This window comes from Lates calcarifer, linkage group LG20 (assembly GCF_001640805.2).
Source record: "Lates calcarifer isolate ASB-BC8 linkage group LG20, TLL_Latcal_v3, whole genome shotgun sequence".
NCBI classification, from domain to species: Eukaryota; Metazoa; Chordata; class Actinopteri; family Centropomidae; genus Lates; species Lates calcarifer.
This window is the reverse complement of record NC_066852.1, coordinates 19740995-19754090: the sequence shown is the minus strand read 5'-3', so window position 1 is coordinate 19754090 and position 13096 is coordinate 19740995. Positions and strand designations below refer to the sequence as shown.

General features: G+C 40.3%; 1 protein-coding gene across 1 annotated transcript; it reads left to right on the top strand.

The window, feature by feature from the left end:
* The first annotated feature begins 583 nt into the window (after positions 1-583).
* Positions 584-2482, top strand: LOC108893244 (uncharacterized). The gene is made up of 2 exons (XM_018691127.2): positions 584-670; positions 768-2482. Exons 1-2 carry the CDS (start codon positions 641-643, stop codon positions 1404-1406), a joined length of 669 nt encoding a protein of 222 aa, XP_018546643.1. The 5' UTR covers positions 584-640; the 3' UTR covers positions 1407-2482.
* The last annotated feature ends 10614 nt before the right edge of the window (positions 2483-13096 follow it).

Below are 13096 nucleotides of genomic sequence, written 5' to 3'. Positions count from 1 at the left end.
GACACAAATACACAGGTAAAAATACAGTACACTTTTCACAGTCTGTACACTATCAATACCTCTGGAACATAGATGCAGCTGTACATACACCCAGAGAAACTCACATAAAGCAGTAACGTACAGGCCTATATCCATGTTTACCAACAAAAATAGAATAAAAATAGAAGGATAAGTGCTTCCCTGTTATCAGTGGGATATTGTGTTTAGAGAAATGGCAGTGGGGGCAAAAAGAGATGGCAAAATAAACCATTTTCCCTTTTTTCTCTGAGGGGGTGACTGGAGTCACATGCTACGGGACACCGACAGAATTATTATTACAGAAAACAAATCATTAAAATAGTGACTGCTTATGTTGTGACGTTTGGATTTGTCTAGAGAAATAATATTCAGTATTGTGATATTATCAAAAAAAAAGACTTGAAGTGATTATATCACATGAGCCGCTCTAGGCGATGCAGTATAGTTGTGCTTTTTGTGATGTTTCAAGTAGAAATCATACAGTGTGTAGTATAAGGTTTGAATACATGTCACGTGACAAAGCATTCTTATGACATGATCACATTCTGAACCCTGTTATGGCGACTAAACCACACTATTACTACAACAACAAACATCGCTCTAGTATCTGTGTCCAGAGAACATGGACAAGAGCAAGAACTCAGAGGGCAAGGTAAAGGCAAACTCTTTAGGCAAACTTTTTTTATTTGCACTAATTTAGGCTAACACATTATTAAACTTGTATGTAAATAATGTAAAATGTCTTTCAGTCACTTAAACAAATGCAGCCTGAAGATGCTGCTCAACAATATGGGCACACTTTCAGCGAAATGTTAGATGACCTCCGCCAAGCCCTCCTGGACTCCAAGAAGGAGAATAAGGACCTGGCTGCAGAAAATGCTGTGCTGAGGGAGCAGATGGCCAGCTTGGTGTCGACACTCTCTATGACCAGAGATGATCTGGTCAACCTGGTCAAGTCTGTAGGCTGCTCGAGTGCCAAGGAGAAACAGATGGATGGCAAGAACAAGGAGATGGACAGAAGACTGAAAAAAATGGAGGAGAAAGTCAACTCCTTGAAGGAAAGTCTGCATTTACAGCAGGCCGAGAATGCAAGGGTCAAAAAACTGTGGAAGGAGGAGTGTGACAAGGTAAAGGAGATGGAGCTCTCCTTCCACAACGCCATCCTCGAGGTCAACGCAGAGTGGGAGAGTCGGTGGGTTGTCAGGCAAGAGGAGGCAGCTGTTGACTTTCAAGCTGTGCAAGAGAGCTGTGAGGAGAAAATAAGGAAGATCATCAAGGAAAAGGATGACATGTTCGCCGGTGCCAAGTCTGAAAAATTGGCACTTGAGGAGCAAGTGAAAATCCTGACCACCCTGAGAACAATCGAGATGGAGATCCTCCTGTCTTGATGAATACACCATAGAAATACAACTTTGCACTTTGCAGCAAAGGTTTCAGATACTTACCTCATTTAATGCTCTTCATTTTCACCTTTGAGGTGACTGTTTTACTGCAGCTGATACCTTTCATACACCAGAGAAATACCACCCTCCAGTGATACAAGTTGAGTACTGCATCAAAGTGCACAAACCAGTAGTTTCTGATTTTTCAGTGAGGATGGAATAAGGTTGGTATGCACGAACCTGAGTGATGAAAAGAGAACAAAACCCCAAACACCATGGGACTCACACATCAACAAAGACTGTACAATCCTTCAATTCTGCAATTTTAAAAACAGAATACAGGGTCTACAACAGAATGCTAAGAAAAAAAAATCAAGTCTGTCATACTATTTTAATTAATCCTGTTGATGAACGCACAGGTTATCTGCACAGAGTCTTCAGTTATGAGGGTTTATTCCCCAAACCTACAAGAATCTTTTATTTGCAAAATAGGAGTCATTATTAGTCACAAATCAAATACTGTTTTTCATTGCCTATAAAAAAAAAATCTTTATTAGAATGTTTTTTTTGTTCCAACGCTGAATCACAGTGGCGGCTTTACACTGATTAGCAGACAGGACCTGACCACTTCTTCCATCACTATGTCATCTATAAAATATTTTGAAAGCAAACAGTCCAACCATTAACTTCACAGTAAGATTATTCATGGCAGTAGAAGTGACAGTAGTATGTTATTATGCTTTTTAGGGAACAGTTTGTCTTTTGGACGTCAGAAATCACAAGTAACTCCCTGCTAATAAAACTCTGATGTTTTGCTTGGATGACCAAGTGTGTAAAACATCTGCACTTAACCCGACCTCACCACTAGATAGCACTGTGATCCTGCTGCTTTCCCTATTGGTTAGTGGAACTTGTTCTCATACACAGTTATGTCACATTAAAACCATAACATGATTGTCTCAAAATATTTTCACAGAAAACATGATCTGCCCTCCTGACTCCTGCCAGTATGGTAGTTTGAACAGTAAACTCTCTCTTACATGTATTATAACTGGCTGTAACATACTGTAACATATGGTTTGCAGACAATAGTGCAAAGCAAGAAAGTACATTTACTCAAGAGCTGTACTCTTAAGTACAATTTTGAGATATTTGTGCTTTACTCAAGTATTTTAAACTACTTTATACTTGTAGACAAATATTGTTTTTTTTAAATCCACTACTTTAAATTACTTTACAGTTATAGTTACAAGTTACTTTGCAGATTCACATTATTAATACAAAATATTATTATATTATTATACATTATATACATGTACATGTACATTATACATTATTATTATACATTAAGCTACCCAGCAGTGTACATTGTGGTGGTTGGCCCCACCTGATGAGTAATTAAGTACATTTTGTTGATATTCTTATTTGCTTATTGAAAAGTTTGAATGCAAAAAATAGAGCTGAATACTTCCTCCATAAGTAGTATTGCCATTTCAAATGAGGTAAAGCCAATTTTAATGCAAAGATTGATGTCATTGTACAGAAACTTAGTCTTTCAGATTGTGTTAATCAATAAGATCCTTCAGTGTCCCACATCCCACATCCTTCTGTATTTTATTCACTGAGGAGCTACAGTGCACAACAAACCTTCTGGGTGCATTTGTATTTGTTGCTCTAGATGTAACTGAATGTGCTGCTGCAGTCTTGACCAGGTCTTCCTTGTAAATGAAATACCTAGTCCCAGTGGTACTAACCTGGATAAATAAAGCCTTAAAACACCCACAAAGCATGTAACGTGCAAAATAAGTGTATGTGGTACAGAGAGTTCAGCCAGGCCAAGAGCACAATACTTGATTTTGAACATTGCGTTCTCAGTTTTCCAATAAACTAATGACTGCAACATACTTTGCAACAATATTGCATGAGTCAACAAGGAGGTGCAGACAGAGAAAGATATGGATAAGAGAAGAAACAGAGAAGGAAATGGACAGAGCATGTGACGGGAGGGCCTGTGTGTGTGTGTGTGTGTGTGTGTGTGTGTGTGTATGCTCTGTTCCCTGGAGTCCACCCTGGAGATCGCTTGGGAAAAAGACCTCTAGGTCTGCCTGAGGTCTGACTTGCAGCCAAGAAAAGCAAGACTAAAATAGAGGGAGGGGGGAGAGAGAGAGAGACAGAGGGAGACAGAGAGAGACTTCAAACTTGAGAATCAAAGACGTGGGTATGAAGAGAGAGAGAGAGAGAGAGAGAGAGAGAGAGAGAGAGAGAGAGAGACGGAAGATGGAGAGGGCATGAGAGGAAGGAGGAGCCAAAGAGATGTAGAAAGAGTGTGGACAAAGAGCTTTGTGTCTGAGGAGAAATGTATGGAAAACACAAACATTCACATGGTGTCTCTCATACACACAGAAACACACACACACACACACGCACACACACACACAAACACACACTGCTGATTGGAACCATATGCTGACAGACAGAGCGAATAATGGGAAACTGTGAATTGTTTGATTTGTTTTCCCTCTTTGTTGCGTTGGGGAGTGGGGGCGAGATGGCGGGGGTGGAAGGTGTCCGTGACGATAGATGATGATCAGCCATGGGAAATTCCAGCGAGTAGACATGTCCCTGTGCTGCATAGACAGGTCCGGTCCATTAACATTGTGCACATGGGGATGGGTGGAGGGGGAACTTCCAACTGTGTGAACCGGGAACTTGAGCAGTGGTGACCAAAAAATCAGTATATAAATGGTGGTTGTGGTATAAATGCCAGTGCTGACCAGTCTAGTTACTTGTATCTCGCTCTTTCCCACACACACATAAATAACACATTTTTACTGTTCCTGTGTGCCAGACCCAAGAACACCTGTTCTTTTAATGGCCAGATTCAATTAACTATTTAATAGAACACAGAGAAAGTAATGCAACACCTGTGTATTTGGCACCAGTGAGGACATCTGAAGGACACGCGAAAACAAACATAGTTGCTTCTGTCAAGGAAAACACAGATGACACTAATGCCACATTGTGATGCAGTGAAAAGAGTTGGGCTCTTACGAGAGCATGGGAAAAGCAGCTAGCAATCCATTTTTCAGTTTTTTCCTCCTCCTTTTGGAGTCTTGGGGCAACAGTGTGACTGATGAGACAAGACAGGCTGAAGACATGCACCTGTGCATTACAGCAAACACACATTAGAGGCCAGCATGTGTGTGTGTGTGTCTTATACAGAAAGGAAGTTTTGGCCACTTACACTTGTTCCTAATAACAGAAAAATGCATAGAGGGAAAAATAGAGGAAGAGGAGGGGAAGCAAGTGAGTGGGAGACAGAGAGAGGTGAAGGGGAAATGAGGCTGATTTACTGCAGATGCTGCAGGCTACTGGGAAAATGACATAAGGTTGATCTTTTATGGAAATGGGTGTGTTTGTTTTGGTGTGTGAAAAAGACATTGTCTCCCATATTTAAGACCAAGTTTGACCAGCTGGAGGAGCCAGCAGCAGCTTCATGTTTACAGAAGTGAGTCTGCAAATTTTAACTGAGACAAAGAAGGTATAGAAATGGAGCTAACACTGCTTTTACACTCAGCGACTGCCACTGAAAGGCCCTAGAGCAAGGCAGTTTAGTTTCTTTGTTTCTGCTCAGAAGCATTTTCTGTTTTGTTTTTGGTTTTCATGACTGATTTAAACATCTTCAGTTAGACATCGCTGCAGAGCATAATAGCATATTGGTTGAATGTTTTACTTTTGCTGCAACAAACTGCAACATCTCAGCCTTTACGCACATCTAAGTGGAACATCATTATCTCTAAGCTCAAAACCTGCAATAGCTGACTTATTGGGTCAAGTGGAGGCAATACTGATACATCATAACCTTTTGGCCTTTAAAGTTGATATGGCAAACTTGTTATCAAACAGTTTTACACAACAGTCATTTTCGACATCACGCAGACCCGATGAATGTGATTTCTTTCAGCTCTGTTTTTAGTCTCTAAATATTCCTGAGGGAAATATCCAGCTCTTACTGCTCCACTGTGCTCATCAGCCAGTTGCTAACTTTGTCTGTCTTCAGTTTGGGGAACAAGTTCTCAATTCAAATGATATCAACAAATGATTTTCTGATTCCTCCAATCTGCAGGATGAGTTCATCTGTCTGTCACACACACCCAAACTGTTACAAATCACTGCTGTAAAATACAAGATAAGTACTTGGTTGAGATCAGGGAAACACTGTGGTTTGGGTTTAAATGACTGCTTAGCGGACCTTCGAAGTCGTGGTTGAGAAAATAACCACTTGGGTAAAGTTGGCAATGATTGTGGTCATGGTTGTAGGAAACCCACATTGCCAAGTGGTGCGAAACCTGTGGTCATCCACTGTGTTCATTAGCTAGTCGCTAACTTTGTAGTTTCCCACGAGGCAGAGAAGAATTGGTACATTATTCTTGAGGTGGATTGGACTCACTGACAAGAAATCACTTTATCTGCAAAAGTCTAAATGTTTTCAGCCATATGGCTTTCATCAGTGTGACATGCAGCATAGCTGCCACAGGTGACTCCCCTCAGGGTAATTAGCATTGCACCTGGCAGGGCAATCAAGTACATGACAATCCATAAACATCCAGCATTGGAACAAGAGAGACGGTAGAAACTAGTTCACAACAGGAAAATGTTGAAATCATTCAGCGGATCAGCCATCCATGTTTTTCCACATCAAACGCCAACAAACTTTCCTACGATTATTAGATATCACAGTTAAACAGCTAAAACAGCATCTCTTCATGTTTACAGTAGAATTTAAACAAGGGAAGGTCACAAAACCTTGGTCTGAAAACAACAAAGATGACTGGTTGTTTGGGTGGACAGTTGCTGTGCAGTGCACGACTGTCACATCAGAGTTGAGATCCTTAGCTGTTACAGATTAGTTGTATATAAAGGTAATTTCTAAGAAACAGGGTTGGTAGAACTGATGATGCTCAGTTGGTCAAATTATTTTATCTTCCTCGTTCTTTATGAGACACATGGGGGATATGTGAATAAACTCAGGACAATTAAGAAAAGGTAAAAATTAGTCAAACCTTAAACATATCTGTGGTAATTCTTCCTGACATACACATGGCATTCAGCCAAGACAACAGCCAAGTTAACACTGTTTAAAGTCATGACCACATCTCTCTTCCTATGTGCTACATTCTCCCATGGGAAGACTGGTGCGGTGCTGTATCCTGTTTGTCTGATGAACAGTCCTTTCTCACACAAAAACTATGACTGTAACACACACACACACACATCACAACAGTTTCTTGACACATAAGAGGACATTGCATTATATGAAACCCCCACAAAAAAATACCTTAACCTTAACTAAAAAACAAGTCCTTAAGTTTGTTTATCGTGGGGGGAACAGAAATTTAATATAGATCACATATAAGAGCATATACTAAAAACACACACTTTCATTTGGATATTCTTGCCCCTGGTCTTCAAACATGGCCAAGAGCATCAAAATACCCGTTCCAAAAAATGTAATGGGCTGTATTTTAATTAATATTTTCCTCATCAAGTCAGTATTAGATACAACCAGAGAGCTAATCCAAGAGCTGTAACCATTTGGCTCTGAAATACCTCAGCACTACAACAGTGTCTCTGTTTCTCCTGTGAGCTGGAATCATAACTCTGACTCTCATTATGTCTCCTCTGCTTTAACACTACGCCTCAGGCCCACAGTTGTTATTTTAAATCTTTGCTAATTGTCAGACTTTGGCTTGGTTCCTTTCCATCACCTTATGAAATCCAGTTCATGCACTTTACGTGTAGTGTGTTCTCAATGTGTGTGTGTGTGTGTGTGTGTGTGTGTTTTGAGTTTTACTGGCTGGCGATATCAACGCATTGAGGGCATGCTTGTGTAAATAATGTGAAGTCACATGCAGGGATCGTTTCCACTTTTTTTTACATGAATAATATTATTGTAAACTATCTGTGACCTAACCTTTTCTTGCCATAACTTTCCTCCTGAATAAAAACACATGTGGCCGGGTTTTTGATGGGGAAGGCTGGCCGCCGCTCGAACGCTGGGTTACTGATTGATGACATCACGGCTCCCCGGTGTGAAAGTGGCAGATTAGACTAACTCTGGCTGCTTGTAAAGTTGGAGTTCATGCTGTATTTTAGCTCCTGGTCATGAAAACAATGCCATGATTCTCTCCCATAGGAGTTTATTTTTTCATAACTGATAATTACAGGTTTGGGGCGTTTACGTATTCATCCTCCACTGGTGGTTTTTATTTTGCCAAGTCACTTTTTAAAATTTGTCAGTGCTTAAGTGAACTAATGGGGCTGTTGTGTGTTTGAATGTATGTGTGCATGTTATATATAGAGGATGTGTTTTCTCCGAAATGCACAGAGCGTGTGGGGAAATAGAGAAAGAGTGTGTAGTGACGGTGGTGGTGGGTGAGGGCCTGATTTCAAGGTCGGACAGGAAATGCCTGCGCAGATGGAACAGTAATGTGGACACAGTGAGAACGGTACACAGGAAACAGCCTACTCCACAGCTGTGTGTGTGTGTGTGTGTGTGTGTGCGCGTATTTATATGTGTGCTTGTGATTAGCAGCAGCAGTTTGCCATTATATACAGAAGAGGCAATAGAGGAATGCAGTCAACTGAACTGGGTGGCATTAAACACTACTGCAGCTGAAAATGTTAATCTCTTTCATTGTCTCTTCACCTGATTTATTCATGTAAGACTGGAGGAGAATCGGCTGCTGTGATCTGACTCAACCTCTCAAATATGGTATATTTTACAGGGTGAAGAGAAAACTAAAGCAGCAGTTCCCAACCTGGGGGTTGGGTCTGCTACAAGGGGTCACAAGTTGAATCTAATGGGGAGTGAGATGGTTTTGGTTACAGGAAATATTCAAGTTTCCCAGATGATTCATCCTGCTAACTTTGGTAAACCCCTGACTTGACATTTCAGTTTTTTTTGTTTGTTTTATTTTTTGTTTTTTGTGAAATGTCTCAACAATTATTGTATTTATTTCTATTACATCTCATGTTCCCTCCAAGATCTGTATTTAGTCTCACCATGTAAAAACTGTAATTGGTCTAATACTTTATAATACTGAGTGCTGATTAGCATTTAGCATAAACACCGCCTCAAAGAGCTGTCTGTGTGGCTGTTGACTCTTGACTCTTATATAAAATAAGTTGGCATAATAGGTCACTAGTCTCTACATAGTTGGATTACTGATTTTTAGATTTATTTCTGAGATGCGTTTTCTTTTGTCCATTTGTAGTCTTCTATTTTAGCTGCTCTTTGAATCACAGCATCCATAACTTTTTGTGCACCAGCATGATCCATTAGTCTCAAGTACCTTAATTTGTGGCCATCTTCAAGAACTCAGTAATTCAGTCTTCACTAATGTCACCAACTTGCTGCTGCATATGTCTAATACATTTAGGTTTGGCTTCCTGTCACAGTGTATATTCTGCATGAACCGTGGGTGCCCCAGTTCAGCAGATAATGCTGTCACATATCACAAGCTTGGTTCACATTCTAGCTCTGTTGACTCTGTAAGCATGTCTCAGTCTTTCTATGCATTGTATGTAATAGACCCAAACACTGGTCACTCATCCAGGAAACCATACATCTACCAGTAGAGCAAAGGGGAATTCCCCCCTCCTCACTTAAAGATATTCAGGGAGAGATGAAATGTTTGGAGGAAAAACACATTAATGGGGTTCAGAGTTAACAGATTTGCACATGAACTGTCATTTAAAGGGGAAAAAAAAGTACTCATATTAAATTTTATGGTGTCAGACGAGGGTAAAATAATACTAGCAACACTTTTTCATTTCTAAATGAAACACATTATTAAAGTGAAGAGCACCGTTTGTTCTGATAAAATTATACTTTTAAAAAAAATCAGTCCTTTTTGGATCATAATTTTACTTTAATTTTATGGCTGGAGGTGTGATTGTAAGTATCCACACACACTCACAGACACACACAAACCTTCCTTCACTCGGTCACTGCTGTGATTGACAGACAGACAGGTAAACCACAGGGCATTCCAAGGCTGCTCAGGTGTGTGTGTGTGTGTGTATGTGTTGTAGCCTCATCACTATTCATCAGACTCCGGTGTATTTGCGTCTCATCTGCATACTGGTCCAACAGGGAACAGATTAGCATTAGAGAGAGAGAGAGAGAGAGAGATGGAGGGAAGTAGAATCACTTTAATTTTTAACAAGATGATATGAAGGAGACACAAAGACCCAAGTACTGCTGGTGCTGCTGCTGACACAGCCAGAGAGAGAGGGAGAAAAGAGAGGGCCGGGTGGGGTGTGATGTGTGTGTGTGTGTTTGAATGGGGATGGGGGTGGAGGGGGGTGTATGTATGAGGTGAGTAGGTATGGAGCACCGCTGGCATCAATCATAAGAGAAGGAGGGATGTGGAAATAAACAGTGGTTCTGTGTTTTCCAAATGAAAATAACATTAAAGACAATCCTGTGTTAATGTTGCATATTGATCGCTCATTCACCGTGTGTTTTTGTAGGAACTCGGCTGAACTTACACATCAAATGTTCATAAATAAATAAGTGGGATAAACAATGTACCACAGCCGCCATGGAGTCAATATCTCATTAGTGGACTGCACACAGGCAGGCGTACACACACACATAATTTCCAGCGTGTTATTTACTGTAAACTGCTGTAACTCAACGCTTCCTATTTTATCTGCATACAGTGGTGTGAGTAAGAAACTAAGATTTTCATGAGATCCTATTAAACTGTAGGTGTCTAAAATGTTTATGTTTATATAGTACTAACTTACACTTTGCAGTGAAGTAATTGCTGCCTGGATTATGTGAGCTGACAATGCTTTTTCAGTGTGGGAACCTCAGTTAAATGTTAAATATAACCATAAAAGGTTTAATCATGCTTCATTTGCCATGAGAAAATATTATAGGAAAACATATGAAATGTGCTGTCAGTAAACATTTTATAATGACACATATGTTCATTAAAAACATTTCCTTACAGAATGCATTTGCTGTTGCAAATTAGTTGAACTGTGTATAACCATTATTTCTAGGAGACAAGATTGCATTATAATTTGATGCACCAGCTGTGGCTGTTCACTGCAGTTGCACAGGTAGATGTTTTTTTTTTTTCCCACACATTTCTTTAAAATTCAGATTTAATGCTGAAATGTTCTTGAAAGATTTAAAGCAGCACTTTGTGGTGATACTACCTGCATGGGCACCACTTATTAGCAAAATGCAAGAACAGTTGGTATTATAATGTTTCTTTGATTATGAAAAGTAGTGTGTATGTTTGAATCTACGGGGTCAACAGTGAAACATATTCCTCAGTTTTTACTCTGTTTTTGTTTTTTAACCTGTGGCTATGAATATATACAGTAGATGTATTCAGAATTTATTTTATATTAAATGTTACTACAAAGAACAGAAACCTCTGATAGAGCTACAGTGGCAGACAAAATAAATGGTGGTGTCCTTATAAAATAAACTATAAAAAATATAGATCATACAAATGAAATAAATTTGAATTAGCTTTAGCACATGACCTTGCTGAGGTGACTTGAGGATGTAAAACTGTAGATGACTTTTGACGGAGGTGGAAGAACAATGAATTCCAATCCATTATCTAAGTAAAAGTACTGGTATAAACAAGGTTAAAAACCACAAGTAAAAATCATGCATTCAAGATTTTTCTCAAGTAAAATTAAAGAAAGATAATCAGCCAATTGTCCTGTACTTTAACTGTCAAAGTAAATGAGTACACCTGTAAAAATGGTCCCTCTGAGTACATTATCAGTTAATACTGATGCATTAAGCAGAATTTTAATGGTGAAGTCTGTTTGTGGTGAGGCTGGTTTTACTTTTTTTATTGTGTTGTTGGGTAGTTTAATCCATTGTTTCCCAATTTAGGGGTCAGTCCTAGTCCAAAAGATCACAGGATCGTTATATGTTTATAAAGATAAATTAAATCCCAGTTTCCTCAACTTCTGTGAAACGCAGTCTGAACCACATGCATTCTTCTCCAGTGTCACACTATCAAGGTGCTTGATATGCAGGTTCATGTCTGCATCATGAGAACATCAGGCCTGTGGTGTGTTCCCATCAGCACCCTGGAAATAATTAATACCCTTCCCTGAAGTTTCTCCTCTCATTTGTCTCTTTGTTTCAAACTCTCCCTCCATCTTTCACTGTCACACCCGCCCTGCCTTTCCCTTGTGGTCCTTGCAAACCTTGATCACTTACTCCCTCACTGCTATCTTTATTCCACATCCAAACCTTTTATCAGGATAGTGTGTCTCTCTTTTTAAAATCCCTTTCTCTACCTTTATGTCATTAATCTCCCTTAGTTGCTTATGGCCCTTTTATCCCATGGCTCTCATTTCTCACTAATTTCCACACCACAATAAAAAAAAAAGTTTACATCACTACAAAACTGATGTTAGTCTCTGTGATAAAAGATCTCAGACTCTAGAGTGTGTAGACTTGCTATCTGTCCAACAAACTGTCTGAAAAACCATCATTAAGTGTCTCAGTAAGGTGTTGGGGCCACCAGCCTCCTGAACAGCTTCACTGCTACTTGACATAGATTCTCTGGTGGTGGTGAAAGCTGTCAAAAATTCACATTAATTTCAGACTCATCAGACCACTCACCGTCCTCTGTGGAAGCATCTGCATTCGTTACGGTTCTCCACTTGTTTCGCAGTCAGCTTTGCAACAGAATGTGCTGCAACAGAAACAAACAGTCCCATTATTTTGTGTCTTGGAAACACATTGTCATCAAGGAAAAATTGTGACATGATACATGAAGTTTTGTTCTTTTAGCAATTTTCCACATCTTCTCCCATTCTCTCAGCTGCTTGCAAATGCTTTTTGTTATTTGATTCTTCATACTTGGAGTGCTTTGCAGTAAAATTCCCAGCAGTACGCTGACTATGAACCAAATTCCCTTAAAAATGCTTAAGATTTATGAGAAACTAATTACATAGGTCTAAAAATCACCAAATGTACACTTCAGGTTATGAGTAAGTGTGTCTGTCTGCCTTGTTTCTACCTTCTTCTGGTTTTCCCAAACTCCTCTACCCTCTTACACTCACGCTTGACTGAGATGTCAGCCAACAAACAGTTGCTGCCAGTATGTAGGAAGTAATATGTTTGACTGCGGCTCAGTTCTGATGGGCAGGTTCAACTTTGACATGCAGCTACCTTTCATCTACCTCTTCTTCATTACACTCTCAATCTTTTATCCACCTTTCCATCCTCCCTTTTCGCCCTTGATGATTATCTGCCCCCCACCCCCCACCCCCCACCCTCCCACATCCCTCTGGGCCCCTCAGCTGCGGTGTGGCCCCACTGTAGTGCCACTCCTAAGCGTTGAGGCCTCCTGAGGGATGTGGACTGGATGGTAGTCCCTGAGGGGCCTGGCACTGGCATGTTCTCATCTCTCTCTTTCATACACACACACACACACGCACACGTTTACTCTCCTCTTCAGACAGCAGTGGTCTCAGCGGGGCTGCCCTGGAGCGCTGCCGCAGCATGCTGGGTACCTGAGAAGCCAGTTATACCAGGGCAGGGCCAGAATGTTAAGTGGTGTGCACGTGTGTTATGTACGTGTGTGCACGGGCTCTGTGTGTGTGTGTGTGTGTGTTGCCTGAGTGGGGTCAAAATG

Excerpts from the sequence above, each read along its gene's own strand:
- LOC108893244 (XM_018691127.2), top strand. The coding sequence starts at position 641 with ATGGACAAGAGCAAGAACTCAGAGGGCAAG. Across the intron at positions 671-767 it reads GCAAGAACTCAGAGGGCAAG|TCACTTAAACAAATGCAGCC; the intron begins GTAAAGGCAAAC and ends AATGTCTTTCAG.